Source organism: Monodelphis domestica, chromosome 2 (assembly GCF_027887165.1).
Source record: "Monodelphis domestica isolate mMonDom1 chromosome 2, mMonDom1.pri, whole genome shotgun sequence".
In the NCBI taxonomy this organism is placed as follows: domain Eukaryota; kingdom Metazoa; phylum Chordata; class Mammalia; order Didelphimorphia; family Didelphidae; genus Monodelphis; species Monodelphis domestica.
Genome location: NC_077228.1, coordinates 476,972,162 through 476,998,791, shown reverse-complemented (window position 1 = coordinate 476,998,791; position 26,630 = coordinate 476,972,162). Strand labels below are relative to the sequence as shown.

General features: G+C 39.2%; 1 protein-coding gene across 1 annotated transcript in view; it reads left to right on the top strand.

Annotated features, from left to right (window-relative positions):
• The first annotated feature begins 235 nt into the window (after positions 1 to 235).
• The window catches only part of VAV3 (vav guanine nucleotide exchange factor 3), a 439,950-nt gene continuing 413,555 nt past the window's right edge, over positions 236 to 26,630 (top strand). The window contains exon 1 of the mRNA XM_001372319.4: positions 236 to 964. Coding sequence (XP_001372356.1) covers positions 761 to 964 — 204 coding nt within the window. The 5' untranslated portion in view covers positions 236 to 760. The remainder of the gene's footprint in view (positions 965 to 26,630) is intronic.

Below are 26,630 nucleotides of genomic sequence, written 5' to 3'. Positions count from 1 at the left end.
GAAGGTAGCTTTGTGCAAAGTCTTGTCTTTTCTTGATCATCAGTCAGTTGCCCTAAGAGGCAAATCACCACGGGCCTAGAGTGCCTGTCCACAGCTGTCGCTGAAAAGCATGTCGGATGCTCAGGCATTGACAGGTAGAGAGGAAGAGCTGGTGGGCCAGGTTCATTGGCGGTGACACTTTCCCCACGGGCCGCCCCACTTTCTTCCCCAAACTGACGTCCTGCCAGGTTCCTTAGCTCCCTTCCACCCTCCCTTCTAGGGAATCCACAGACGGTAACGAAACTGGCTCTGGCCGGGGAGCTAGCTGGGCATGCTCAGTAGCCGGCGAGGTTTTGATTGCGAGTAGGAAGCTTTTTTGCACTCCACCAGGGCTGCAGCCGAGGCTGCTGACACGGGGCAAGTAGCAGACGGAAGAGAGCGAGCTAGAGAGCTAGTGAGCGAACGAGTCACTGCAGCTGCTGCGGCTGCTGCCGCCGCTGCCACAGTGAGTCGGAACAGAGGCGTCCGGAGCTCGGCAGCGCTCGGAGCTCAGCCGGGCTGCGCCGCTGTGGCAGCCAAGCCCAGTCTGACCGCCCCGCTCCGGGCAAGGGGTCCCCGAACACCTCCACTGCGGCACGCATCTCTCTCCCTTGAATAGGGTTAGGGGAAAAAAGGGGGGTGTCCGCAGTCCTCCGGTGTTGCCCCGGGAGGACGAGGACGAAGAAGCAGCTCCAGCATCCCTCTCCCTTTTAGCCCGGCTCCGTCCTGGGCTCGGTCGGGCATGGAGCCTTGGAGACAATGCGCTCAGTGGCTCATCCATTGCAAGGTGCTGCCCGCCAACCACCGGGTGACTTGGGACTCTGCCCAGGTGTTTGACCTGGCTCAGACCCTCCGCGATGGAGTCCTGCTCTGCCAGCTCCTCAACAACCTCAAGGGTCATTCCATTAATCTCAAGGAGATCAACCTGAGGCCCCAGATGTCCCAGGTAAGGAGAGGGGGAGCAGAGCGTCCCCGTTCTCTCCCTCCTTCTCACCTCCCTGGGCCATGTCTCCTTTCCTCTCCCGTGTTCCTCACCCCTCCCCTTCCTCCCTCTAGCATCTCCCATTAATCATCTGGCTAATTTCTTTGTGTAAATGCAAAGATCTTCTAGGTGCTCGCGACTGGCCTCTTATCTCTGTCCTCTCTCCCCCTTCTCTGACCACTCTTGGCTTTTTCTGTATCCCAGTTTCGAGAGACGGTTTAATTTCATTTAACTGAATTATCAAACTCTCGAAAGATGATGTAGGAATTTGCCAAAGGTTTCAGGAGGGATGGTCCTGGGAGTACGTGTGTATGTGTGGTGGAGAAGTGGGGGTGGGAGGCGTGTGATTTGAAAAATAAAAGTTGTCTTAAAGTGCATCTCACATTCTCTCACTCCTAAAGACCAACAACAGGAATGAGGCAGGGGAGGAATAGGAGATGATGAAATAACATATTTATTTCCACTTTGCTCTTTGGGTTTGGCTAAGCTGCTTCCCCTTGTTTTCTTGATCTGCGTTTTTGAAAGAGGAACCATGTCACCCAGAGCGTGGAATCTAGGAAGTTGAACATGTCTAGTACCGTTATATGTCCTGTAATTGCAAGAGCCAAAAAAGAAAAAAAAGGGGGTGGGTGGGGTGGGGTCGGGTCATAAACTGCTACTGCCCTCTGAAGGTCTCCTGCACATTGCTCCACTGAAATGTTTAGTATTTACAGCTCCCTTTAAACCACGTGAGAAGCATGAGTCCAACCTCTCTCAGGAAAGAGACAGGAAACTACAAATTCAGGTTGACACCATTCACTTCTCCCTCCCCTCCACCTCCCGCTTCAGGTCTTGGTGCACATTTTGTTCCTGTGTCAGGGGCCACAGGAAAGAGGTCTATCTCTGAAGTTGCTAGGGCTAAGAAGAGTCACATGCAAAAACGAGACCCCAGAATTCCCAAGTGTGAATGAATTCTTTTCCCTGCTGGGATGTTTTGGCCAAGAAAGTACCTTAATATGATACTGTCTCAATGTTCTTTGTGACAACTTTAAAGAAGACTCATAACTTCAAAGGGTGGGTGGGTGGGGGGAATAATAGCTCCTGTCACTGAATATTTGAAATCTTGGCTATTTGATGCTTTTAGGGTCAGTGGTATTGTGATACATAGCCCACACTATTCAGTCTGTAGGTAGTAGCAGCAGCACCTTTATAAAGAGATCTGTATTTGCTGTGTTAATTTACCTATGGATTCTTAAGTAACATTACACATTCAGCCCTTTGAATTCCTTTGTCAGATTCTCATACCACCCCCATTGTAATCCAACCGCATGGATACCCTATTGATTGTCTTGATTTTGGCTTTTAAGTGTGTGATAGCTAACAGAAAAACATGAACTTTTACATAGACTTAGTTTAATCATCTGTAAAATAAGGGAAAAAACACTAGAACAATGACATTGGAGTGGAAGACCTGAGTTCAGATCTCATCTCTAATGCTTACTATCTGTATAGCCTTAGACAAATGATTTAATCTCTTTGGGTCTCAGTTTCCACAACTGTTTAAATGAGACAAGCTGGGCTCTGAGATTCTTTTTGGCCCTAAGCCTACAATTCTATGAATTACTTAGTTTGAAGGGGAGTTGTGAACTTTGTAAACTTAAAACGTTATTTTAAGTGAATCTTTAAGGTTTTTGTGATTCTTTTACTGTCCTACTAATTCTTGTAACCAGTATTTGTTATGTTCTTATATTAACTGTACCATCAATTTCAGCCTTGAACCTCAGTTCTATCATCTGAAAAATGGGGATAATACTTATCCTCAAGGAGGATTGTTGGGATAGGGATTAGGGGAGAACAAAGTACTCTGGGAACCTTAAAGTACGATAGAATTGTGAATCATTTAAAGGATATTAGCAACATCTGGAGCAGTTCTCCAGCTTCAGAAATTCTCTGTGGAGTTTGGATTGGTCATCAGGTCCTAATGCTTAGCAAAATGTAATTTTGCTGGAGGCATTATTTCCTACCATCCTACAGCCTCTTCTGGACGGCAAGGTCTGTTGCACTAGAGTGCAGACAAACAGCAAAAAGTATTGTCCAGGACTCTGCAGGTCTAATAAAACCGGGACTCCTGGAACTCCTGGCAATGGAAACTTTCAGGTGTAGCTGATTTTTCCAGCTAGCTGAGGCTAATTTAACCCTTCAGACAACAAAACCTGACACTTCAAAACAAGCAAACAAACAAAAACTTTTTCAATCAACTTCTAAGTTGTATTACATACTTGCTTCCTTACTTGAACAGACTATACTAAACATAAACTAACTTTTCCTCAATGATTCACAGTCATTATCATGGTATAGTAAAAAAGAGTGGGGGTGGCAATTGAGAGACCTGATGACTGAGACCTGACTGTCCCTATCTTTGTCATCTTGAACAAATCATTATCTCTTGGCCAAAGTTTCACAATCTGGACAAGGAGGGAGTTGAGTTGAATTCTATATCTAATGCCCTTCTCAGTACTAATGACATAGATTATTTATTGAAATGGAAGACTGCTGGAAAAGTCAGTCAGAATAATGGTTTCCTAGAGGTGTGTGTGGCCATGGCTAAGTCATTTAACTTTGCACTTTGCTATAATTTCTTTGCTTGTAAAATGAGGATAATGATTTACCTATCTTACCCAACCCAGAGAAAAGTGGTTGTAAACTTTAAGGTGATAAAGTGAATCTATATCCTCAAATTTTTACTATAAAGCTATTTATGTAGTTATAGGTATATGCATATAACAACTTTGTCAACTGACTTCCTTGGATTCCTTTAAGTCCCAACTAAAATCCCATTTTTTCCTGTATGCCTTCCTTAAATTCTTAACTCTGTCTTCCCTCTGTTAATTATTATTTCCTGTTTATCTTGTAATTCATTTGCTTTGTAAATATTTGTTTGCATGTTCTCTCCCTCATTAGATTGTGAACTCCTTGAAGGCAAGGATTGCTTTTGGCCCCCTTTTGTGTCCCCAGGGCTTAGCACAGTGCCTAGCACATAGTAAGCACTTAATAAATGCTAATTGATTGAGACATATGAATATATAAGTAGTTATGGCATTTATATTTTGCAAAATGTATTATTTCATTTACTCCTCAGAACAATTGTGAAATTCTAGAGTTGTTACACTATATCCATCTTCTAGTGGTTAAGTGTCTTTTTTAAAATTGTAGTTTCTCTCTTAGAATACGTATCAGTTCCAAGGCAGAAGAGTAAGGACTAGGCAATTGGGGTTAAGTAATCTGCCCAGAGTCACGCTGTTAGGTAGTGTCTGAGGTCAGATTTGAACCCAGGTGTTCCCAAATCCAAGCCTAGCTCTCTATCCACTGAGGTTACAGAGCTGCCCCAATTAAATGTCTTATCCATGGTCAGAAAGTTAGTACCAGAGGCAGGATTTGACCGTACTCTCTCCTGGCTTCAAGTCCAGTATTCTTTCTACTGGAATATGCTGACTTCCATGCTATGATATATAATATAATTATGCATATATCTTTTCCATCTACCAACAAGTGCAGACACTGTTCTAGGCTCTGAGAATACAAATAAGAATTCCCTGCCTTTAAGAGGCTTATATTCTATTGGGGGAAGCATCATATATACATGTATAAGTAAGGACAAAATATAATTGCTCTTCTTCCAAGATGACTGATTACTTATGTTGAATTAATAAAACAGCAACTCATTACATGTGGGCTATTTTTATACTCAGGAAGTAGCAAGAACCACAATTGTTCCAATGTTATTATTGCTCTTTTGAGACTCATCTAAGTTGATGTGAACAACTACAAAAAAACCAAAACAAAACAAAAAACAAAACCTCCAAAACCCAACAAAAAGGAACAAAACCCCAAATAGTTTGAGTATCCATTCACGCTTTGTCTCTTTTCCTTCTTCTGGAATGGTGTTCAAGAAAAGTTCACATGATCATCTAAGTTTTAGCTAATAAACACCATAACCATTCCTCAAAAGAATATTATTCAAATGTATACTTGAACACTTGAGCATGACTTTCAATAATGAATATTTGTGTAAGCTTCTGCAATGTGTAAAACTCTGGACTAGGAAGTCAAGGAGTCCTGAGTTTGAATCTAGCCCCAGACACTTACTAGATGTGTGATTTTGGATAAGTCACTTAGCCTTACTGTGCCTTGGTTTCCTTATCTGGAACATGGGGATAATAATATCTCATAGGCTTGTTGCAAGGATTAAATGAGATATTTTTAAAGTGGCTTGCAAATCTTGAAGTTCTTTATAAAGGCTATCTATTATCATTATTAATTTTATAACATATAATAATTCACATTTATATAGATTTTTGACTTTTCAAAGTACCTTCATAAGCCTTCCAAGAGACTGAAAATAAAATGAGAATGATTGCTTTTTTTATGTTTGTTGAAATGAATGTTACAAATGAAGAAATGGAGATTCAGACCTATGGAAGACTTTGGAATTTCAAATTCTGTACTCTTTATTGTCCACTTGTGCTATTTCTTTTTATTTTTAATCAGGAAACCTTAAATTTAAATTTAAAAAATTGATACCCTTTTGATGAGACTCTAAAAGATCATCTAATGACTGTTGAAGACTGATTAACTAATTAAATAATCCACAGGCTATTTATTTTATCATCAACCTTGATCTTTGTTTCAATTCAGTCTTTATTTTAACCAAAGTATCCCGAGTGCCTAGGCAATGTGGTGATTGGGCCTCAGTTTCCAAAACTGTATGGGATTTTTATGCATCTTAAGAGTTCCAGTAGAGGTAAAAGAACTTGCTTAAGTTAGCAGTTATCCACCCTCCTGATAGAAATGAGCACATGGATTTATTAGCTGTTCTTTCTTGCTTGGGGTATTACCTTCTTCTTGGTCTTGAGACCAAGAGCCATGTTACACATGTACTCTGAGAGCAAACCCATGGTCCAACTAGCATAATATTCTAGGCAAGACTGTAGCAAAAGCTTAGTAAATGCTGTGTATTATGATTCTGACAGTAGCAGAGAGGGATACAAAACTTCAAGATCTCCTTTGTGCCTGTAGAATGCAATAAATTACTATGCATTTTACCCAAAACACTCCTTTCTGGTGCAAATGTCTTTTTCCATCTTATCATCATCTCTCCCTAGTACCCATATTTCATGCCATGTTTATAATATATGTTGAACTCTTTTTTAAAGTCCTTCATAAAAATGAGGGAGGCACAGTGGAAGGTGTCTGGAGACTTTGGTTCAAATCCTAACTCTGCTTTTGACCTTTTGTAACCTCAGTTTCTTTTTTCTGTGAATATGTAGGGTTTGGACTCAACCCATGATTCTATAATCTTATGTTGATTAATCCAGAGTCATTTCAAGGGAAACCTTTTCCCTTTTCTTCATTAGAAGATATCCTCATTAAATTCAACTCTTGATTGCCTAGTTTTATCTTTAGCCATAATAAAAAGAATGTAGTATTTTATTGACTCATTACCAAAATAATTAACAGTGGAGAGAGAACCAGGCCCGGAGAGTATAGGTCATGGGTTCAAATCTGACCTCAGATACTTTCTCTAGGGAAAGTAGTTTACCCCTCCCCCCCACACCATTGTCTAGCTCTTACTGTTCTTCTGCCATGGAACTAATCCATGGCATTGATTCTAAGATGGAAAATAAAGGTTTTAAAAATAGTTTTTGACACAGAACCTTGTCAGCTGACTTTTTGAGAGTATAAGTAGATCATATTTGCTGCTGCTTCTTTTTAATAAGCATAGCTTGTCTTCTTCTAGAATTAAAAGTTTCTTTCCTCATAGCTAACCCATGTGGCATCAGGACAAGTAGGAAACTCAAACTAAAATATTAAAATTGGGGAAAATGACTCATTTTACTCCAAGTTAAGGGTTTTTCAATGACTGCTAGTACAACAGGGGAGAGAATATGTACAAAGTGCTACACTATCATCAAAGCTTATATTACATAAGGTGATTCAGTAGAAAAAGCACTGGAGATCAAGTTAGATAATTTGGGTTTAAATTCTGGCCTTTACCCATGTGATTTTGATCAAGTCACTTAGTTTTTCTGGATTTCAGCTTTCTCCTATGTTAAATGATGAGCATGAATAATCGATTAGATAACTGCTAAGGTAACATCCAGTTCTATATCTATGATTTTGGGAAAATGTGATCTTTCATGCCTTTTCCAATTCTAAATTTATGACTCCAATCTTTTATCGTTCTTTTGATGCAATTTACAGGGGAGCTTTTTCCTTTGGCCACCATATTACTTGACTATAATATTGCTATAATATAATATTGGTGGTACAGTGGTTAGAATGGTGGGCCTGGAGTCAAGAAGACTTGAGTTCAAATGTGAACTCAGACATTTACTAGCATTGTGATCCTTGTCAAGTTGCATAATTCTGTTTGCCTCAATTTCCTCATCAGTAAAATAATCCAGAAGAAGAAAGGTCAAATCTCTTCTACTTTCTTTGCCAAGAAATCCCCAAAAGGGTCAAAAAGAGTTAGAAAGTTGACTAAACACATTACTTTTGAGGCCCATTTTCATTGCTCCTGTGTTTTCTGTTACTTATGTCTTTTGATAGATTTGTGGCAATTTGATTGCTGTCTTTGGAGGGGAGAAGTTAAAATGGAAAGTCCTGTGGTTGCCAATTCTTATAATGGGATGGGTATAGGCTAAGATGGTAGAGATAGAAAAGAATAGAAGATAAGATGGAGTGAGACAAGAGAGTAAGGTTGGAAGAAAACATCAAGATGGAAAGACAGTGGGGGAACATATTTATCTTTAGATAGTTGAAGGGCTGTGACATGGAAGAAGGATTAGATCTGTTAGGCTTGGCCCCTGAGGTCAGAACTAAGGGCAATGGGTGGAAGTTGTAAAGAAGTAAATTTAGGCTTGATAGTAAGAGAAAACTTCCCAAGAGTTACAGCTGTTCAAAAGCAAAGTAAGATGCCTGGCGAGGCAATGGGCTCCTCCTCATTGAGGGTCTTCAAGTAAAGACTCGATGGCCCCTTATTGGATAGGAGGGGTTTGTATGTTAAACAGGTGAAGGGTGAGAATCTTTCAAACTCCAAAATGCTGTGAAAAGAGGAAGAAAAGAATCAGAGCAAAGGATGGACGTGCTGGGCTTTTAAAACACTATTGCTGCTAGAGTCTAGTGCCCAGCTGGCCCTAGTTGTCTTCTGTGTAAATAGAATTGATGGCTTAGGGCTCCAGCTACCTATCAGGTATAAACACCCTCCCTTCATAATGCACCAACAGGAAACACTGCCTGCCAACTTCCTTTGCATGATTCTTTGAAGTGGGTCATTCTTTATATGAAGCCCTTACTCCCACTAGATTAAAGCCTATCAGTGATGTCAGGGAAATGTCAGAGCACATGGAGAAGAAGGTGAGATATAGTAATATTTGAACTGACAAGGCATCAGAGGAATCATCCTTTTTCATTCTGTCTTTGCTCCCTTTTAGGCACACAGCCAGTCAAAAGTGTGAGCACCAAAGACAGGCCCAACTTCTGGTCTTTATTACTGCTTTGAAATGACATTTTTTCCTACTATGGAAATCTTCTTTGAAATTGAATTCACAAGAAGTGTGGTCAGCTTTCCAGTGATTGCTTAAGAGGAAACCCGTATTATATGCTCCTCACTTGGGAGTTTTCTAAAGAGTCAATTAATATGGAATATTTAGTGATATACTTGATACTCACCTTCCATGTTTTTCAAAGTAGCGTACTTAAAATAGATCTGTAACAGCTGGCCTGAATAATAAACAAGCTGAGCTTTGGGACAGGCAGGATGCTGTCAAGATTCTTCACTTCATGGAATCATGCCATCTTAGAGTTAAGAAGAATCTTAGAGAGAGCAGCACCTAGACTGACCTCATACCTGAGCAGGAGTTTTCACTTCCTTCAATAAGAATTCCCAGGTGGAGAAGCATTCTGATTTAGTAGAAAATGTACAAGGAGTGGAAGGAGTTAAGAGGCAGGTTTACATTCCAGTCCCTGTTGGGACATAGCTAGAAAGGTGATTTTGGTTAAGGCTCCCTCTTGTTTCCTAACTTATAAACAGGATGACTTGCATTTAGGATTCATTTGATAAATTGAATCTATGAAAGGTGAATACTACAAATCCTACTTAACTTAGAGTGTGCCTAGATAGATAAAGTGAGATGATGGGTGGGAATGATTCAAAAGGTACTTGACTGTATTTGTATTGGGAATGTGGATAGAATAATAACTCATTTATATGGTGTTGTGGGGCATCAATTAATTTATCAATAAGCATTTATTGACCTACTCTGTGCCAGACACTGTGATAAGTGCTGGGGATTATAGTACAAAAGTGATATGGAATCATAGTCTTAGAGATGAAAGATACTTCAGGGTTCATCAAATCCAACCTCTTCATTTTGCAAATAGAAAATTGAGGGACCAAGAGATAGGTGATTTTTCTAGTGTAACACAGTTAGGAAATGGGATTTGAACCCATTTCTTTCTGATTCTCATGCCGAGTGCTCTATCTATTATGCAATGTTCATGAGGTTCTTGACCTTAGGTAGCTTACATTTAACCAAGGGTATCAACATATCAGGGAGAGGAAGCTAGGGCAAGGAGCTTTGGTCAGTTGAGGCAGTGAAAGGGATTGTTAATGGAACCAGAGAGCACTGGATCATTACCCCCTTTGGGTGGTAATATTGATTTTTGTTATTGTTCACTAAGAAAGAGATAGAAAGTTGGGGTGGATGGATGATGAGACTCAGGATCTCTGGAGTTCCAGACTATATTTCATAAGTTATTGAGATAGACAGGACCTTAGAGATCATTTAGCTCAGCACCCTCATTTCATAAGAGAGGAAATCTAGAACCAGAAAGGGTAGGTGATTCACCCACAGTAATACAGTTAGGAAATGGCAAAATCAAAATCTGAGCTTCGGTTCTCTGACTATAAATCTAGCACTTCTTCCATTGTATTATAGTGCTTTCCAAAAATGTTGGATGGTTGCTGATCCTGGTGTGAAGAGGCATTGGACAGTATTACATGTCCTTTGATGACTTATACCCTAGCCACAAACTGCCTGAACCCTGAATCCCTCTAATTTCTTTTCCACCTGCAAATCCAGGACTGGAATGATAGATGCTTCTTTCAGATTTAAGGGCCACCATATCTCTTTGATTACTCAAGTTTCTGTGCCTAAATTCTTTGTGAGAGAAGAGCATAGTATTTCCCTTAATTCCTGAGAACCTACTCAGTTTTTCAGTAATGATAGGGGATTCACTTTTAGAAGCTTAAAATAGCAACATTTAATGTGGTGGGTCAGGAGTTGGGAAGGAAGAGTCCATTTGCTGATGAAAAGATTAAGAATTCATAATTTACAAAGGTTCTTAAATTTAATCCCCAGCCTCCAAGAACTATAGAATATTTGCCTACTATACTCATTCTTATATAAATACTCTGCCTTTTTTCTTGGTAGTGTGATTTTTAAAAAAAATCAACTTAGTCCTAGATTTATAGTCAGAGAATCGTCTAGCTAGATTCTTCTTTGGCAACCTTTCAGAATCTACTTCTCATATCCTGGATATAGAATGAGGGAGTTTGGTCTTATGCAGGGAGTTAGCTTCCCCATTGTGATTAACTTGAGTAACCACCTACAATCTAAATCTTGGGCAAGCTTGCCTTTTCTACCTCAACTCACAGTGGAAACAATTTCCAAATGGGTCCCAAATCTACGCTGGTTTTAATTTTTGCCTTGTTATATCTTGCCATTCTCTGGCTTGCTGCATGTTCAGGGTATGCCAGAAGTTATTTGCTTTCCAATCTCACTTCCTTTGCCAACTATCTCAATGAAAATAATCCTACAGTTCTGTAATCTCACTTGTTTATGTAGTTATGAACATTTATTAAGCATCTACTCTGTGCCAGGCACTATGTTAAATGCTAGGGTAAAACATAATTCTTGCTCTCAAGGAGCTCATAATCTAATGGGGGAAGACACCATAAAAAAGAAGCAAAAAGTCAGAGAGTATATATCAGGCATAGGGGCATGATGAAGTCCTACAGGTGGGGTGGGAAATGATCTGAGGAGATGTGAGTTACAGAGCTTATCTCCTCCTGTAGAGTCATGAGTGAAATCCTGGAGGTCAGCCTGGTGGGGCAAGATGCAGTTAATTCCTTTTTGACCTTCTTAAATAGTAGAGAATTAGGAAGGAACTCCCCAACATCCAACTTCTATTCACTCCCATTAGAGGGAGTGAAAGGCCCTGGGGCAGGGTGTGAGGCAGAAGCATTCCCTTCAGAGATATCTATCCCTGCCATCTAGTGTGATTCTTGTCCATATCTTCCTAAAAGTTCCTAATAGATGGTCCACCCAATATGCTGGAAGCCTTTCTAATTTTCTTTGGATATCTGAAGAACATCAGTGGAGCACTCTTGTGTTTTACTCATCATCTCTTGATCTTGCCATTTTACTAGCAATATATTGGCCCCCTGAAGCCATCAGTAACAATTAGTTCTTTTGTATGGATCAGTCATTGACCAAAAAGTCATTGACCATCTTATTTACCTATTGCATTGGGGCCAGAGATGAGGACTGATAGTCTTCTCTCTGCCCATTTCTTCTAAGTCAGTAATGGTGAACCTTTTAGAGATTGAATACCCCCAAACCCTCATGCCAATGTGAGCCCCACCTGCCTTACCCCAGAGAGGGGAGGGAGGAAATCCTCCCCTTGGGCTGCTGGGCAGAGGGGGAAAGTCACATGAGAAATGATCTCAGGCACTACGGAGAGGGGGAATGGAACAGCCCCCTCCAACAGGCACTGCATGCATGCCACAGGTTTGCCAACATGGTGTCTAGTTTCTTTCCCTATGGGCTCTTTCTCTTAGATTGGTTTGGTTTCTCATTTTGAATATACACTTCCAGGTGGTCTCACTTTTGCTCTCTACTATTGGCTAAATTAAAATAATATGGAGGCCAATGGAGATTAGAAATCTCTTTCTTTGTCTTCAGGTTTAGATTCATTTACTTTTCTGTCTCATCTCAAGATACTGAGCTTGTTTGGGTTTGTCTCCATTGCCAGAGGTGGGTCCTTGGTGGAGTCTCTTCCTCTACAGTACAGGTCACAATCCTTGGAGACAGTAGGGAATCTATTTGTTAGTTTCTATAAAGGAAAAAAATGCATGAGCTGGGTAATGACTATTTGAAGAACCCCTATGGACTTAGTCTCTGATGAGGACTTCAGTAGGTTTAATCTGTCACCAATAAATCACCAAGTGCCTACTATGTGTCAGGCACTGTGCTAGTTTGTAGGTAGGCTTACTTTATTTGAGGTTGTCCGTGGATCATCAGAGGTTTGTGAATAGACTTCATGGGTTCCATGAACTTGAATGGGGGAAACATATCTTTATTGTTATTAATCTCTAAATGAAATTTAGCATCTTTCTTTTTTAAAACCCTTCTCTTTTGTCTTAGTATCAATTCTAAAACAGAACAAGGGCTTGGTGATCTGGGTCAAATGACTTATGCAGAATCATACAACTAGGACACATTTGAAACCAGGTCCTTTAAACTCCAGGCCTGGTGCTCTCTCTATCTACTATGCTACCTAACTGCCTCTAGCATCTTTCAATTATAAATGCCAAAAAACAAACAAATCTCCAAACATTATTCTGAACAGGCATCAAGGTTTCTCTAGACTACATATTATGTCCATGGCAGGCAAGAAGTTAACCCCTGCTCCAGGAATACAAAGAAAAGAAAAATCTTTTCCCTTAAAAGTCTTCCATTTTATCTGGGGAAGCAAAGCATCCATGTATGAATAGAGGGACATTGAATTTACAAAGTAATATAGAAAGTAGTCTTTCACACCTAGGGGAACCACAAAAGCCTTCATGTAGGAGGTGGCACTGAAGCTAAGTTTTGAAGGAAGATGATGATTCAAAAGAGATGATAAGGAGGGAGAGTTTTCCAGGGTGTGCAGCTCAGCTTGTTCAAAAGTATGGAGTCAGTGGACATTAGTGATTACATGTAACTGATAAAAAAAAATAATGGAGTCAGGAGACAGAATGTCATGTGTGAGCTATAGTAAGTAGACCAGTATAATTGTATTGTAGAATATACAGTGAAGGGGGGAGTAGGATATAATAAGCCTGGAAAGGTCAGCTGGCACTAGATCATAAAGTCTTTAAAACCAAATAGAGGATTCCATATTTTTTTCTGGAGGTGATAGGGAGTGGCTGGTTACTAGGTAAGTGATGTGATCTTACCTGTGTCTTAGGAATATACCTTGAAAAGCTGTGTGGAGTATGAATTGGCAAGAGAAGAGACGGGACAGGGGGACCAATTCAGAGGCCATTATAATGGTTCAAGCCGGAGATCACAAGAGTCTGACCTAGGGTGTAGACTTTGAAAGTGAAGGAAAAGGGGTTGGTTCTGAAGCCTTTTTCAGCTTGGCAGCCCTTGTCAGAATTTTGGATTCACCCGGCATACATTTCTAGAATGGGGACCCAACTTTATACCCAATAACCCTTAGGAATAAGACTTTAGTAAGGAATTCTTTTAGTTTAATGTAGTTAAATATCAGCATATTCTCACCCTTCTCCATATTGAGGCTGGAGAATTTGACCACAAATGCTTTATGGTTACAAAAGACTTCCTAGTCCCTCATTCGATCTTATTTGTTCCCTATGATTACATCTGGAAGGGGTAATACTAGGATTGTTATCCACATTTGCAAATGATAAACCTTGGGTTTGCTGAGATGGAGTTACTTGCCCAAGGTGAAAACATCCAGTTTGAGTGGCTCAGCTCATTTGACCCCAAAGCTACCAACTGCTTCTACTGGGTGGTAGTGATGGGATTTGAGAGGATAGTAAAGCTTTTGCAACAATGGCAGTATTGATTTGATTACGCTTCAAAACTGGAAAGAGGATGGAGCAGAGGAGAATGTGAATATGGCGGCAAGGTCACTGGCAGGAAGATGGCATAGCTGGAGCCTGCCTACATGTAGTGGGCCACAGGAACCACTTTACCAGTCAGGATAGCGCAATCTTTAGGTCGGCATTCCAGAAGTAAAAGGGTTAGTTCTTCAGGATATGGCTTTGCACTTGGGAATCAAGGTTAGAACATTCCCTGACCTTCTTGGGCATCCAGGAATCTACAACTTAAGGAATATAGAAATCTTGCTATAGAAATGAGCTTGATTGCTCTCCTGCCTAAGCCCTTTTTTTCCTCAGAATTCAGAAATTCTTCCTTATGATTCTGCACCAAGGAAAGTAGAGACCTATGATGAGATACGCTAAAGAGAGGGCATGGAGAATTTTTATGCCAGCACAGAATCTTTATACATGGGAGAGTATGCAGGTTACTAATTATGTAAGAACATGACCCATTCCATCCCATAGATTCAAACAATCTAAAATTGGTCTCAAGTAATTATTTCTGCTATCTCTCTGGATAGCTTCACTTTGTTTCAATGCAGAATCTTATTAAATATGCAGCTCCATTCACCAGGCCAAGATAAAGGAGTAAGAAGACAAGAAACAGAATGGAATCCAAACAGACACTATAGAAGATTATGTTAGTGAAATTCAAATTCCTCATTTCCTCTTCTAAGTTCCTGTGAATGGTCACTTCAGTTTACTCTTAGAGCCTCTACAGTAAATTTCTCTGCAATCTTGTGTGGTCAAGAACTAGAATAAGGCCTCTGAGAAGCAACATAGATGATACAAAGTCCATTCAACTAATACTTTTGCATCTAGGTCCTGGTGTAATGGAGTATTGTAATGCAAGAAGTGATGCGTGGCAGTACAGCAGCAATGGAGAAAATAGAAACCCCATTTTACTCTATCTGTGGTTATTTTAAATGGAGTAACTCTAGCTCTTCTTGCAGGAATTTGATAGTAATATATAAAAATGCTAATGATTTATGTAGATTAATTTTATATTCTGCATTGATAATTTCAACTATTTCATTGAATTTCTAGAATTTTTCATTTATGTCATCATGTCATCTGCAAAAAAAGATAGTGTTATTCCCTTTTTGCCCTTTCTGATTCCTTCACTTTCTTTCTCTTCTCTTATTGCAATTGCTAGCATTTCTAATATGATGTTAAATAATATTGGTGATGATAGACATCCTTCACTTCTAGTTTTATGGGAAAGCTTCTAGTTTATGCCCATTACATAGGATACTTGTTGATGATTTTAGGAAAAGGCTTCGTATCATGTTAAGAAAGACTCCATCATTACCTATGCGTTCTTGTGTTTTTTAATAGGAACGACTGTTATATTTTATCAAAGGCCTTTTCTGCATCTTTTGATGTAATCATTTTATTTTTATTACTCCATCCCCTTCAGTTTACGTTTTATACATGTGGAAATTGAGGTATAGTGAGATTTAATGGTTTGCCAAACATCACCTCCAGTTACAAAGTAAAGACAAAATTTAAACTCAAGTCCACTAAATTAAAATCCATGGCTCAGTGAGTGATTTTTACTTAATAGCAAAGCCAGGTCTAGAACACAAGTCATCTGTTTTCTAGACCATAACTCTTTCCGGTATGCTATGTTGGGAACTCAAACTCATCAAAGAATGATTAAATTATGTTTGATAATTTCTCTATTTGAGAAACATTTCTACTCCAAATGCTTAACTATAAAAAAAAATTCATTTTTGTATATAAATATGTGAAAATATCTCCAGAATGAACTATTTTCCAATATTTTGTCTTAGCTGAGGTTTTACTGTATAAAAAGACTTTGAAAAAAATCCATTCAGGGTGTCTAGGTGGCACAGCAGATAAAGTACCAGATTTAGTGTCAGGAGAACCTGGGTTAAAATCTGACCTTAGGCATTCCTAACTGTATGACCCTGGGCAAGTCACTTAATTGTTTGCCTAGCCCTTGTCCTTTTGTCTTAGAGTTGTTAAAATATAGAGGTTTAAAAAAATTCATACCTTATATATAAGTTATATTTAACAAATAACCCTTTCTGCCTTTTTAGTTAAACTTTTCCAAATCCATAAATTAAAATTTGTTTTGTGGTCCTATAGCACAAAATTTATATTATGAAAAAATAATATATATCATTATATTCAGGAGGCAGCCATGTGAAGCAGTGCATATAGTGCCATGCATTAAGTCAGGAAGGTGTGAGTTCAGATCCATTTATAAATATTTCCCAGTTGTCTATCTTGGGCAAGTCATTCAATTTCTTCTTCCTCAGTTTCCTCAACTATAAAGTGGAGATAATAATGGCACCTTCCTCCCACAGTTGTTTTGTTGTGAGAATCAAATGAGATAATATTTATTAAAAATTTAGCACAGTGCCTGTTATGTGATAGTCACTACATAAATGCTAGCTATTACTGTTATCATTATTCAAAATCATAGTAGCTCAGAATTGAAAGGGATGTTTCTTTTTATGTCAGTGCCCCCTTACAATGCAATAGAATAGAGACAATTTCATTTTTATCTTTGTATTGACAGCTAGGGAATACAAAATGTTGTTCCTTTTCACAAAGATCTTACTAGCTTCTTTGGAAGCCATGTCACAGTTTCTATTCCTTGATCTCACAATCCCCAGAAACAGCTTGATTTTTTCCTTTTTCAAATGAACTGATGCTGAACCGTACCTCCTCTATCTTGTTGTGCAGCTTATTTTTTTTTTAACTTAAATTCAAAGCTCCAAGTTTAGGTTTTCCCATTGATCCTTCTTTAATTTTATCTTTTTAAAGAGCGAATCTACTATTGTAATCTGTTGGGATCTAACTATGGGTAGAGGCATATAATAAAAATCCCTGTTACCCCAGAGCAGTGGCTGGTAGATTGCTTGAGCACATGTGCTATAGTAGGCTAAGCTGATTGGGCATGCCTAATATGCCTAACACCAGTGTGATGAGCTCCCAGAAGTAAAGGGTACCAGGCTGCCAATGGAAGGATGAACTAGCCCAGGTCATTCATTGTGCTGATTGGTAGTGAGGTTGAGCCAATGAGTGATTGTTTTACTTCCACCCTGAGTAAGATAGAGAGGTCTCTGTCCTAGACCCACAAAAACCAAAGAGTGTTAGGTGTTCTTTCCAGATTTGTCACTTCATTTCACTCATTTATCATTCTTTCACTGATTTGCTGATTCATTTATTATTAAATGTTGTAAGCAAGGTTTACTTTTAGCACAGGTTGAGACTACCTGTTGATGAAATCATATTCTAATCCTTCTTTGTGAATTTTTTGTGAATTGAAATTCTACAAGTCTGAAAGTACATCCTAAAGGTGTCATATTTTTCTTTGAAGTATGTGACTTTGGACAGAAGTAATAAATATGTAAGGCTTTTGGTATATAGCATGAATGAACAACTGATAGCTCTGTTCATACTTCATGAATAAAAATTCTTTTCTTTTGGTGGCATAGAGAACTAAAATTTGTGAATGACAATAACTATTGCATGTTGTTATTCAGTCTTTTTCAGGTGTGTCCAACTCTTTGTGACCCCATTTGCAATTTTCTTGGCAAAGATGCTGTAGTTATTTGCCATTTCTTTCTCCAGCTTATTTGACAGATGAGGAAACTGAGGCAAAGAGGGTGAAGTGTCTTGCCCAGGGTCATACAGCTACTAAGTGTCTGCTTATATATATATAATATATATGTAATCTTATAAATATCAATATATCCAGAATGTGAGTGGGAAATAGAAAATAATGGCAGCCATTCTCATGCAATGTGTTTCTTGTATACACATTCAGATATAAAGTAGAGTGTCCCTTTCACAACTATCAGACAATCATTGTTGCAACTGAAACAATTGCTTTGCCTCATTCACTTATAAATATTCTATTTTATTTTAGCAAAAGCTCCCTAGGTAGTTGCTTGCCCATTTCAAATAATTCTTGATACAATAAAGCTCTAGTACAACTAGAAAAATGTGAGCAGCCTAAACAGTTCATAGGATTACAGAACTAGATATGTAAGTGATTTTAGAAATTATTGAGTCTAACAGTCTTCTTTTACAAATGAGGAAACTGAGGCCCCAGGAGGTTGTAATTTGTCCAAAGTCCCACAAGTAATAAGCACCAGAGGTAGGATTTGAAACTAGATTTAAGGAACACAGAGCTTGAGTCCTCTTTCCACTCTAGGATTTCTCCTACATATCTGTCAAAACACATAGATTTGAGCTGGAAGGAATCTTAGAGATCAGCTAGTTCAACCCCCTCATTTTACAGATATGAAAACAAAGGCCTAAAGAATTGAAATGACATATTCACAGTTGCACAGGTAGTACATGGCAGAACCAGGATTTGAACCCATGAGTTTTAACTCTAAGTACTCTTTACATTGTACCATTTCATCATTTGGAATTATGAAGGAATTATTGGGGGATGATGTCAAGGAAGAAAATTTAAGAAAAAAATTGGGAAAATATGGCCTCATGTTTTAGGGTGCATGTGGTCTTATCTCCATGGAGTTCTTCTGATTCTCACTCCTTCCAATTCCAAAAGCATGCTAATTTAAATGGTAAGATCCCATAGTGGGGCCTTCAGGGGGGCAATTAGGTATTTCAGAAAGACTGATTTATAGATAATGGATCATGAAAGACCATGTGAATGGGAATAAAAGAGGAAGTTTCTGGTATATTCTCTAATAACTCTCATCAATTTCAAATTATTCAGTGAAATGAAAATTGTAGGCCTCAATCAGATGGCTTTCTCAAAAGCCCTACTAAAGCTTCATTATTAGATTAAATGCTTTCTAATTTTCTTCTGAGAAGTGGCAGGTCAATAACCTTTTCTACAGGGTTCTTTGCTTTCATGAGAATAAGAATGGGGCTGAATTTGATAAGATTAATGAAAATGAGACTTGAAAAAGACTGGAAGAAAGAACAGATGCTTCAGCCAGCATGGCTAAGCCAGCAATATTGGTCCCCAAAATTCTATGACTAAGTCAAATTAACAAGCATTCATTCAGTGCTTACTATGGTCTGTCTTAGGATCATGAGCCAAGTAGTCCAAAGATATGGCGAAGAGAAACATTCTAAAGAGATTAAAGGATCCTGAGTCCTTTTCTTTCCCTTGGGACTTATGCCAGGATCACACAGAGCTCTTTGGAAGTATAAAACTAATTTTTCCTTTCTTTTTTGAAAGAGTGTTGGGTTTGGGAGTTGGATCACTGGGGTCTGACATTCACTAGATTTGTTACTTTGAGTAAATCACCTCTCAGAGGCTCACTTTTCTCATCTATAAAATGGGGGAAAGTCTTATTTGCAGTGAGGGAAGCTTTCTAAACCTTAAAGAACTCTGGAAATGTGGGTCATTATTCTTATTAAGTAGTCCATGCATGACCCCCAGTAGTCTGGTCTGATAACTTCCATGGAGAAGTATACAGTGAGTTAGACACGACTTGTTCTACAGCTTGGTGACAATGGACTTGATGACCTGTATGGGCACTTCCAACTCTAAATCTAATCTTAGATCAAATGCAACCTTCTATGTGAAGCCTTTCCTATTGCCCTGTCTGCTAAGCCTCCTTTTAAAATTTACCTTAGATATATTTTCCATATTCTTATATGTCAGAGGCAGCATTGCCTAATGGATGGAGAGCTGATCTTGGAGCTAGGACAGCCTGTGTTCAAGTCCCACCTCTGACATTTGCAGGCAATATGATCTTGAGTCTTTAAGATTATATTTGCAGAGAGGCTGCTGACTTACACTGATAAAGGAAGTTTTCTTATCTGGAAGTTTCCTGTGTCAGTGCCAGATCCTTTGCTGTTTTGTTGGTTCAGTTGTGTCTGACTCTTGGTGACCTCATTTGGGGTTTTCTTGGCAAAGATACTGGAGTGGTTTGCCACTTCCTTCTCCAGTGTATTTTCTCTTCACAGATGAGGAAACTGAGGAAAACAGAGTTAAGTGACTTGCCCAGAGCCACTTTCTTCTCCAACATATTTTTATCTTATAGATGAGGAAACTGAGGAAAACGGAGTTAAGTGACTTGCTCAGAGTCAGGTAGCTAGTAAGTGTCTGAGGCCAGATTTGAACTTGGGAAGTCATTATGACTTCAGGTCCTGAAGTTTATCTATTCACTGTGTTACCTAGCTTACCCCTCCTCCCCAAGTGCCAGTCCCTATCTCTATTTAAATACTTATATGTGCACATTTTGTTTCTCCTGATTAGAGTATATGTATCTTGAGAGCAGGCCCATTTCATTTTGTTTTGTAACCCCAGCACCTAGTTTAGTGCTTGGTATATAATAAATGTTGAATGGATGTTTGAGCTTAAATGTGAATATGATAGCACCTTCTGATGGTTTGCTTTTGCATAGGGGTAGGGTAAGAAGTAGGGGAGGGATAGGGAAAGAGGCTAGGGTCGGGGAATATATGGGGTTTGAAGCGGGGAGCTGGGTATCTGACTAACATGATGGAGGAGCAAATACTCCTAAGGAAATGCTGAAATAACTTGGTTTCATTTGTGTCAGATAATTAAAGGGTCCTCTCTTATACAAGGCACAAAACACCCTTCCTTTTGCTTTCATTACTCATTAAGCATCCAGATTGAGAGCCAGATAGCATCTTTATTAAGCACTTAGTATATGCCTGGATTTGTGCTAAGTGCTAGAGATACAAAAACAAGCATCAAGACAGTCCCTGCCTTTGTGGATTTACTGAGGTCTTAAATCCTGGAGCACTTAGGTAGAATAGAACATACACAGCTGCTTCAAAAAAGGAAAGTAATTTGAGTGGGATGTCAGATGGTACAGTGCTAGGAGATCATTTTGATTTGGCCTGAGAAAGCAAGTTATTAATGTTCTACTTAAGTGTGGGAGAGAAACGAGTTCAAGTATATTCTTAATACCCACCGTCAATTTCAGATTAGTAAAGGAAATTAAAAGTCCTTCCAGACTTTTAAAAAATCTAAATCAGGAAACAGAATAGAAAGCTCAGGTGAGTCCCTGTCTTTATTCCATCAGTTTGACACTGGTGCCAGTCTCCAATACGGGATATGCATTTTTGCAGGTGCTGTTATAGGAATTCTTCTATGTCTTATCTCTGTTTCCCTCAGAGAAGATAGTGGTGACACTATAGTGTCCATAGTCTAGGGAAAGATCACTGGATTTTAAATACAAGAACAAAGATTTGAATATTGACTCAGCCAACTTCTGCCATCTTAGGTGAAGCATCCCTCTTCTCTGGGATTGGAACCCAAGTTTCCTTATCTATAAAATGAAAGATTGAACTAGAAGACCTCTAAGGTCCCTTACAACTCTGTAGCTTTCTGTAGTTTTCTCCCTGGGCAACTTCTCCAACTTCTACCCCAAGATTAGGTCCCCAGAAGAATATTACTATTATTTTCTCAAAGTTTTGAGATCCCTCAGAGGTCATTTAGCCCAACCTCCTTAATATATAGACAAAGATACTGAGAAAATTGAATTGTCCAAGATCACACAAGTAGTAAGCATGGCAGATGAGATTTTGAAATCTGGTAGCATTTTACTTCCTCACCCATGTAAATGATGTTGGTTTCCCATGTTTGAAAGCCTCTGCCTTATATCTCCCCCTTCACTTCTTTCAAGGTATAGCTTTCCTCAGGAAAGATATCCCAAATCCCCTACTTATTCTCTTTCTCCCTCCTCAAGTTATTTTTTATTTATTTATCTCTGTATGTTATGTGGCATGTAAGCCCCTAGGCTTATTACCAGGTCTAGAATAGGTTCTAGCACATTGAAAGTGCTTAGTAAATGATTATTTTTTTAAACTCTTACCTTCTGTCTTAGAATAGATAATATAATAAGTATAGGTTCCAAGGCAGAAGACAAATAAAGGACTAGGCAACCGAGTTTAATTGACTTGCCCAGGGTCACACAGCTAGGAAGTGTCTGAGGCCAAATTTAAACTCAGGTTCTCCTGTCTGTAGGTCTAGCTCTCTATCCAGAGTCTCCTAGCTGTCCCAGTAAATGATTATAGAATAGTTTTTTTTTTAAGTACTCTGTGGTTTACAAATAAAGGCACTCTAGGTAAAGTATTGGTCTTATAGTCAGTAGGACTCAGAATCAAATCACAAGGTCATTCTGGGAGTCATTTCACCTCTTTTGCCCCAGGTTACTCACTGGGACATATCTGTTAAGTCACACACCTTTGGAAATTTGCAGGTACTTGACACATTATCTCATTTGATTATAGATAGAAATGTTTTCTAGTTGTCCTATTTGGTCCGCAAGGGAAAGAAATCAAGGGTTATGAATGAGTGAGAAAGAGGCAAATTTATTTATTTTTTTCTTTTGAATTAATTTATTTATTCAATTTAGAACATTATTCCTTGGTTACAATAATCACAATATTTCCCTTCCTCCCCTCCCCTCCCCTTTCCCATAGCCGACACACAGTTTCATTGGGTATTACATATGTCCTTGATCAGAACCTATTTCCATGTTGTTGATGTTTTCACTAGGGTGTTCATTTAGAATCTGCATCCCCAACCATATCCCCTTGACCCTTGTATTCAAGCAGTTGTTTTTTCTTCTGTGTTTCTACTCTCACAGTTCTTTCTCTGGATGTGAATAATGTTTTTTCTCATAAATCCCTCCAAGTTGTTCAGGATCACTGCATTGCTACTAATGGAGAAGTCTATTACATTTGATTGTACCACAGTGTATCAGTCTCTGTGTACAGTGTTTTTCTGGTTCTGCTCCTTTCACTCTGCATCAATTCCTGGAGGTCTTTCTAGTCCCCATGGAATTCCTCCAGTTCATTATTCCTTTGAGGACAATAATATTCCATCACCAACAGATACCACAAATTGTTCAGCCATTCCCCAATTGAAGGGCATTCCCTCATTTTCCAATTTCTTGCCACCACAAAGGAGTGCAACTATGAATATTCTTGTATAAGTCTTTTTCCTTATTATCACAAAGAGGCAAATTTAGACTTGATCCCCATTAAAGGTGTCCGGAAATTGAATGGAGCCATCTCTAGAGGTTATGAGGCTTGTAATGGTAAGAATTTTAGGCTTCTGGGAGAGGTTATGAGCCCCTGTAATGGTTACAAATGTGGCTACAGGATTTATGCAATATTGAACAATGGCCGCCAAGGAATTCACTTATAAAATTCCTAAAATGAAACACCCAAGTCAGAATGGAATTCATGGAGGTTTAATCACACTGGGAGTAGGGAAAGGAGAGGGAGAGAAGGAGAGAAGAGACAAGGGAAAGGGGCTACTCAACCTCTGGCCAAGGCAGAGTGAGTTCCAGGCCCAAAGGGCCAAGGTGGAAAGAATCAGTCCTCAACTCACGTGAGTGATCTGAAGGAAAGCTGTCTGCGGGCGTCCTCCCTGTCCAAGCTCCTAACACCAACTCCCATCTAGCTCTCTCCACAGGAAGTGAGCGAATTCCAGAGGCTGTTCCCTACCTCACTTCCTGTGTCTCACAAATGCCAATGGTTGGCTCTAGCTTGGCTTAGGACAGCCCAGGTGGGCAGTTAGTTATTTCTGATTTGTCATTGACTAGCACATGCCCGTGTAGTGTGGGTGTGCACAATTTTTGGGTGCTAGACCAAGATGGAGACTTTTAAAATTCACAGGCTCCACCTTCCTGGAGGTCTTTTTTGTGCTGGGCATTCTGGTTCATGTATGCATTCAGGTAGATAGATATTGTAGTCCCTTCTTAGTCTAAAATTCTGTGATTCAGAGGGAGTTTGCTGTAGTGGAAAGATCTCTTGACTTAGAATAAAAAGCTTCCCTGCCATTTATAATGTACGACCTGGGAAAAAAATCCCTGAAACTTCCCAAATATCACTTTCCTTTTATTGTAAAATAGAAAGAAGTTGCATTACCTCCTTCATAGGGTTTTTGGGAGGATCAAATGAACTTACCTCCATAAAGTACAACCTCTAGGAAGGGCCTGGTGGATCTCAAAGTGATATGTAAATATAAGCTCTTGTTATTAAAGGTTCTTGCATATGCTTTCTGTTCAGGGCCATTCTCTGGTATCCAGATGGTTATTTCCTTCTCTCTCTCTAGAAAGCTTTAATTCTTTGGATTTCCCTTGGTAGGCATTGCTAGATGACACTCTTTGTAAAGGTAGGCTTGGAGGTGGGGATGGGTGGGAGGGGGACAAAAGAACCAGTTACTAGTGCTGGATAGAAGGGGAGGGGCATGCAAAATGTCCTCAGGGGTTGGGAAGAGGGGGAATGGGGCTCCCCAAATGCTGGCTCTGCATGAGGGCCACACCTTCCTCAATGCTGGGATAGGCAAATGGGGTTGTGACTTGCCCAGGATCACATAGCTGGGAAGTGTCTGAGGTCACATTTGAACTCAGGTCTTCCTGACTTACAGGCCTGGCATCTGTCTACTGGCTTTATCCCATGGTTAGCTCATCTGTAAATGAGGTGACCTGACTCAATGACCTCTAATGTCCCTTTGAAGTCTAAATCTACAACGTTGTGATTCTCAGGGCCTCAGAAAATGCCTAGTGCATAGAAAGTACTTCATAAATGCTTCACAAATGAGTATTTCCAGTGTGTAAAATGTCTTGATTTTTTTAGTCTTTCTAGGTTTCCGTTAGGTTTCTTTGTTTCTGCATCAATTCCCTTTCTCTTTTTCACTTATATGATCAAAGTTACTCTGATTTTCTGGTTCTGCTTTCTATCTCCTCACTTCTTCTTTCCCTTCTTGCTTTACATTATTTCATAAAAGTTTTTCCAGATATTTTCTTCCTCATACTTGTCAATCTTACCTGCACTGTAGTACTCTTTTACATTAATTTTCCAATTTATTTAACTAGTCTCTTCCAACTTTTTGCTCTTACAGGTAATGTTGCTATAATTATCTTTTCTAGCAGATAGCTTCCTTTTTTTTTTACCTTTTGCAAAAGGATATGAATTTGAATCAAAATGAATTTGAACAATGAAATTATTGGATTGAACCATTTATTTTAATTAGACGGGTTTCTGAATTTATCATTTTTTTTTGGTTAAACTTAATTCATTCAGGACATGCTTAATGATTTAGAGAATTGATTACCAGTCTTATAGGATATACAAGCTCTCTGTTTCTCTTTTTGCTTCCTTCCTTCTGATGACCATATTACTTTAATCCCACCCCCCAGCAGGACTCCTGGGAACTTTAGGGAGATTGCTGTTACTTAAGGCACTTTAAGCTTACTTGCTTATAAATGCATAAACAAATTCAAGTCTTAGAAGCAGCTGCTGATGAGAGAGCAATATGGCCTCAGGACATTTTAGTAAACCAAAATCAATAGCTACATAGATTTTCTTTTTCTTTATCTGAAATAAAACAAAATTGACTGAAAGAGGGAAAAGCATTTTCAGAAATGGCTATTTGTTTGAGATGTTAATACCTGATGATTGATTGAGAGATGGATGGGTTCTTAGAAATAATCTAGCCTAATTCCTTCATTTTTTTAGATGAGGGAACTGAGGAAGAATTAATGTCTTGGCTAATGGCATACAAAATAGTAAGCCATCAGAGGCAAGCTTTGAAGTCAGATTCTTGAGCTTGAGAGACTTGTGTTCATTCCTCAGAGTAGCACACTGTCTCTCCCTCCTTCAACCAATCAAGCATCATTTATGAAGACTACTATGTGTCAGGTATTATGTTAGGCACTGGGGTTAGTGTAAATCTGTGTTGTGGAACCTATGGAATGAAGACCAGAGGAGGCAGCTTCCTTCCCCCTCTCCACCCATGCCTGAGGAAATTTCTCACATTACCCACCCCTCTCCGCAGCAGTCCAATAGGAACGCTCCCTCCCATCCCTCTCTGGGGTAAGATGGTGAGCTCACATGCAGTGTGAGTATTGCATTGGGCACTCAATCTCTAAAAGGTTCATCATCACTGGTATAAGTGATAATGGGCACGTGAACTATCTTTACAATTCTATAGTGGGGTTATTAAGGCACAAATTGTAAGCGGAAAGTATTGCCATTCTTTATGTATGTTATAGTTGTTCAGTCATGTCTAAGTCTTTCATGACCCCATTTGGGGTTTTCTTGGCAAAAATATTGGAGTGGTTTGCCATTTCCTTCTCTAACTCATTTAAAGATGAGGTAACTGAGACAAATAGAGTTGTGACTTGTCCAGGGTCACACAACTAGTAAATGTTTGAGGCTAGATTTGAACTTAGGAAGATGATTCTCCCTGACTTTAGGTCTGGTACTTTATCGACTGCCCCATCTAGCTTCCCCTAATTATGTATTAGTTTCCTTCTGTGTGCTAGGCATTGTGCTAAGCATTGGGATACAAAAAGAGGCAAAAGACAGGCCCTTGAGAAGGTTACAATCGAATACCACCTCTTGAGACAGTGCAGGCCACTTTTTGATGGATTCTCTTTGTTAGGAAGCTTTCTTTTCCATCAAGCAGAAGTCTTCCACTTTTCTGACTATTGCTCCTAGATCTGTTCTCTGGGGATGAGCAGAAGTCTAATCCCCCTTTCACACCAAAACATCTATTAGCCTTTGAAGTTTGGTTATGACAATGACTACTAAAAGCATAAAACCAACTCATTTCTGCACACATCCTAAAGGAAGTAAACTGAAGTAAACATGAACCTTTCCATGACTTAGATTACATGAGCCATTTACATCTGAATCTGTAGAAGGGTATGACTCAGACTTTCTATTGGAAAAAATACAAAT